Below are 4,109 nucleotides of genomic sequence, written 5' to 3'. Positions count from 1 at the left end.
AATATAACAAATGCAGAGAGATGTTACTGACTATATGTATTATAAATATATATTTATGTACATACATATTTATTAAGAAGGAATAAAGGATATATAACAAATGCCTAAGTGTCATGTGCACCTGGAATCAAAGCTGTGAGAGATGTACTAAACAGGGGAAAGCACATGTTAATGCATAAGAATGCACATCTTAATTTGCAGACGTATGTTTTCTCATTTAAGATGGTTAACACATCTGCATGGTGAAAAGATGGAGCTTAGGAATATTCTCTTCATTTTGCTGTGGGATTATCCCAATACAGTAGGTTTCATTTACTTGATACAGCCATAAACAAATTTCAGCAGCAAACTCTGTTCTGAAAAACTCAAGGATTAAAGATCACTGATTCCATCACAATCACTCATGCATCCAAGAGATACTGATCATTTTCTTGATTGACTTATTTTCCGGGATTATCTCAACTTGAAAGGAAGATGCTTGATAAATACTCTTTGAGATCAATAAGAATTACGCTAATATGAAGATAGCTCCCCCCTCCCAAAGGTGACTCAGGTAGTAAACTCAAGGCTCTCCTGATTAAAATGTCAGGGTTCAAGTCTTGGGAGCTTGACTTTTCATTTGATATAATACATTGGTATTTAGAGCAGATGGGCTCATCATCCCAGTAGATTAGTAAAGTGTTCAAAAGTTCTTGGAGACCATCGTTTCAAAAAATAATAATAGATAGGCAGTCATTTACTCCAAAAAAAAAAAAAAAAGGACACTAGAACCTATTTTAATGTTGAAGTTCCAATTTATTAAAACAAAAGATGAATCAAATGAAGCATTTGATGCCAGAACTTTTGTGAGCACCTGCATAATCAGTCGATGAAATAATCTAAACCCCCTTCTCCTCACTGCGCAAAGCAGATCCTAAAAAGGCCCTTCGTGTAGGAAAACGCCACCACTTACCAAGACCAAAACCACCATTAGGCCGATGTTTTTTGTTGCAAGTATTACCCACTTCATCATCAAGGATGGTGTAGTTTGAGCTGCTCACATTCCTGAAGTAGCAGAATTTATGACTATTGTAGTCGTATGCCTCTTGTGTACTTGCCAATCCACTGACAACCGAGCTGCCCTTGACAAGCATATAACCATGCCCATTCTGCAAATTTTTGAGTGAGCTCACCATTTCAGCACCTTTAATCCTCTCCTCGTTGAATCCAAGTGAGACATTTGCTATCGATCTATAAGTGTCCTTTCCCTGCTCAATATCATTCGAGTACAGGTAAAGCAGAAATCTTTTGAATGATTTGATTGAGCGCGAAGAAGACGGTTTCTTGGTATAAACACTATCATTGAAATCAATCGTCTGATTTATGATCTGCAAATCCCCATTGTCACCCAACACCATCGAGTTCGTATAATTGAATTCTTGAACTGAATAAGTTGTAATCTTCCCATGGGAAGAATTCACCCATCCAGTGGATGATAGGGACCTGCTCATACTAGTCAGGAATTTCCCATTTAGGCCCTTAAATTGTGACTTCAAGTAAACAGTAAGAGGCAAACTATTGTATGCGAGCAGTTTTCCCTTTGTTATTTCACTCTTCCTGTCCAACCAAAGATGCAAGTTTGCATCAATGTACCACACATTCAAAGCATTAGTAACACTAAACCCAAACTTATGGGGCTTCCCATCCAGCATCTTCCCTAAAAATGGAGTAATTTCGATGTCATAAGACGGAAGATCAAACGACCCAATTCCAGTAATGGGTCTCCATAAGAGGGGATTGATACCTCCAGTATAGACCACAGTAAAAGGCCACACTGCACCAACTACATCATCATCCAAACTGATCAAAACCTCCCTGAAAGGTCCATTCCCTGCAGTCCCAGTAAGGTTGTTCACAGCTATGTAGTCATTTGGAAGATTTCCATACCAAAATTCATCATTCTCATGGAAAGAAACATAAACCTCCAACACAGCCCTATAAGCATTTTGGGGAATTTTAACCTCCTGCACCTCAGTATCTGTCGAATTTTCAATTTCGAACCACAACCCATCATTCAATGGCAAACTTCTTGAAATGGGTAAGATCAAATCAGCCCGGGAACTACGCCCAGAAACCAATTTTCCTGAATTTGGCTCATAATCTTTAAAATGCTTTGAAGCAGGATAAAAGAATAAAGTTATGTTCACATGGTAGACTCCAGTGTAGGTTTTATCAATGATATTGCCAAGAAAAACAGCAAGAATGCTATTTGTCATAAGCAGCGAGTAATACCTTGTGATGTCCTTCTGAACAGTCCAAACAATTCCGGTGGCTCTGGGCTCCGCCGTGCAGCTCCGGAGAAGCTCGACGCCGCCGAGCCAAACCCCAAAAATACGATCAAATTGTTTGCCTTTACATGTTGCTTTCCATTCGAGAACAATTTTGGAGAATTTCTGAAATGGGCAGTCGGAGGGAGGGGAATAGGGAGAAAGAACAGGGGGTTTGCCGTATGTGGAGCCAAAATCATGTTGGAGGATGAGGAAAGAACAGGGTTTGGCTTTGGGTAGTCTGATGGGTTTGGTTACCTCAAAGTATGTGGTGGGTGGGGCGCCATCAATGGCGGACGATGGCTGAGAGAGCTCTGATCTGAGACCCTTTTTCCTGTGGAGATTTGCAGTGGAAGAGAAGGGTTGGAGAAAGAAGAGAGAGAAGAGGATGAGGCTGACGAGAAGGTTATCCATTGGATGGGTAAATGAATAAACTGGAATGCTGATGATCTATAGAGAGAGAAAGAGAGAGAGATTGGAGCAGCAAATGCAGCAACTGACGTAAGACGGGCAACCTGTGTCCCTGAATCAACAGCATTAAATTTTGAAATTTTAATATTGTTGGAATATACACAGATCTTTAGAAATATATATATATATATATATATATATTTCCAAAGATCTGTGTATATATATTTATATAGACACGCACACATAATAATGAATCATGAGTTGTGGTTGTCCTGGAGAGTGAAAATTGTCGGTCTCAAAGAAACTTTGATTGTGCTGACAATAATATGACTCTGTAGTTTAAACTTGTTCTTTGTTTAGAATATCAATTTTAAATATTTAATTTAAACTTATAAATTTATACAAATTTTAATATAAAATTATATTAATTTCTTTTTTCAAATTTCATATTATATTTAAATTTAATATTTTTAAAAAAATAAAAAATTTATTTTCCTCGCCTAGATGGCCTTAAGATCCTAACAAAATCTATAGAAAATATAAAGTTCCAAACAACATCTTCATCTGTTTTGCATGCATTGAAGACTTTAAGCCACTGATTTTGCTTGGGTACGTCAAAGCAGATCATAAGGAAAAAAAAAAAACGTCAACAACTAAAACAGCACAGGTTTCTAGTGTAACAATGTCGTCCAATGAGGCAGCTGCACGTATATGTTGCATCCCATTACCACGCATTAGATTTGAGGGCCTGACCCGTTGTGGACATATGAGTTTTTTCTATTTTAATTATATTTTAATTAAAAGTTTTGGATAGAACTTTATTTCAAAATTTGATGCGTTGGAAAAAATATTAGATGGTCTAATATTTTTTAAATAAATGACGTTAAATCATACAGTATTTTTTAATATAGGCATAGCATGGGTGACACATGACCAATAAGAGACGTACACCAAATAACATTATTAGCTAAAAAAACACCAGTTGAAGTTGTGTTTTTTGCATGTTTCATGTAGGTAAGGAGGTTTGTGATAGCTCTTTTTTATTAATAGTATTTTATTATATTATTGAAATAAGATTTTTTCTATTTTTTTCAAATTAGGAAGTAAGATCTCATTAGAGGCAAGAGAGAAGCAAACCGTTATAATTAATTTAGACTTCAATAATGAACTTTCATTAGTAATTTACTTGGATCATAAGTCATTACGAGCATATGTTACCATAAAATTTAGTAAGTATAGAAGTAGTTTGCGTATTTGAATTGTTGATGCATGTTGCGTATTTGAATTGTTGATGCATGTTTTGCGCGTAGTGACTTTACTACCATATTTTTCTACATATGTAGGATTTATTCTAATTCAATAGAGGATGAGTTTTTATTTTGTAATTGGGGG

At 36.3% G+C, this 4,109-nt stretch overlaps 1 protein-coding gene across 1 annotated transcript; it reads right to left on the bottom strand.

The window, feature by feature from the left end:
• Nucleotides 1-557: 557 nt before the first annotated feature.
• Nucleotides 558-3,025, bottom strand: LOC131146470 (peptide-N4-(N-acetyl-beta-glucosaminyl)asparagine amidase A-like). The gene has a single exon (XM_058096102.1). It carries the CDS (start codon nt 2,718-2,720, stop codon nt 879-881), a length of 1,842 nt encoding a protein of 613 aa, XP_057952085.1. The 5' UTR covers nt 2,721-3,025; the 3' UTR covers nt 558-878.
• Nucleotides 3,026-4,109: the final 1,084 nt, after the last annotated feature.

The sequence above is a fragment of the Malania oleifera genome, chromosome 1, assembly GCF_029873635.1.
Source record: "Malania oleifera isolate guangnan ecotype guangnan chromosome 1, ASM2987363v1, whole genome shotgun sequence".
NCBI lineage: Eukaryota > Viridiplantae > Streptophyta > Magnoliopsida > Santalales > Ximeniaceae > Malania > Malania oleifera.
This window is presented reverse-complemented; position numbering and strand designations above follow the sequence as displayed.

Excerpts from the sequence above, each read along its gene's own strand:
- LOC131146470 (XM_058096102.1), bottom strand. The coding sequence starts at position 2,720 with ATGGATAACCTTCTCGTCAGCCTCATCCTCTTCTCTCTCTTCTTTCTC.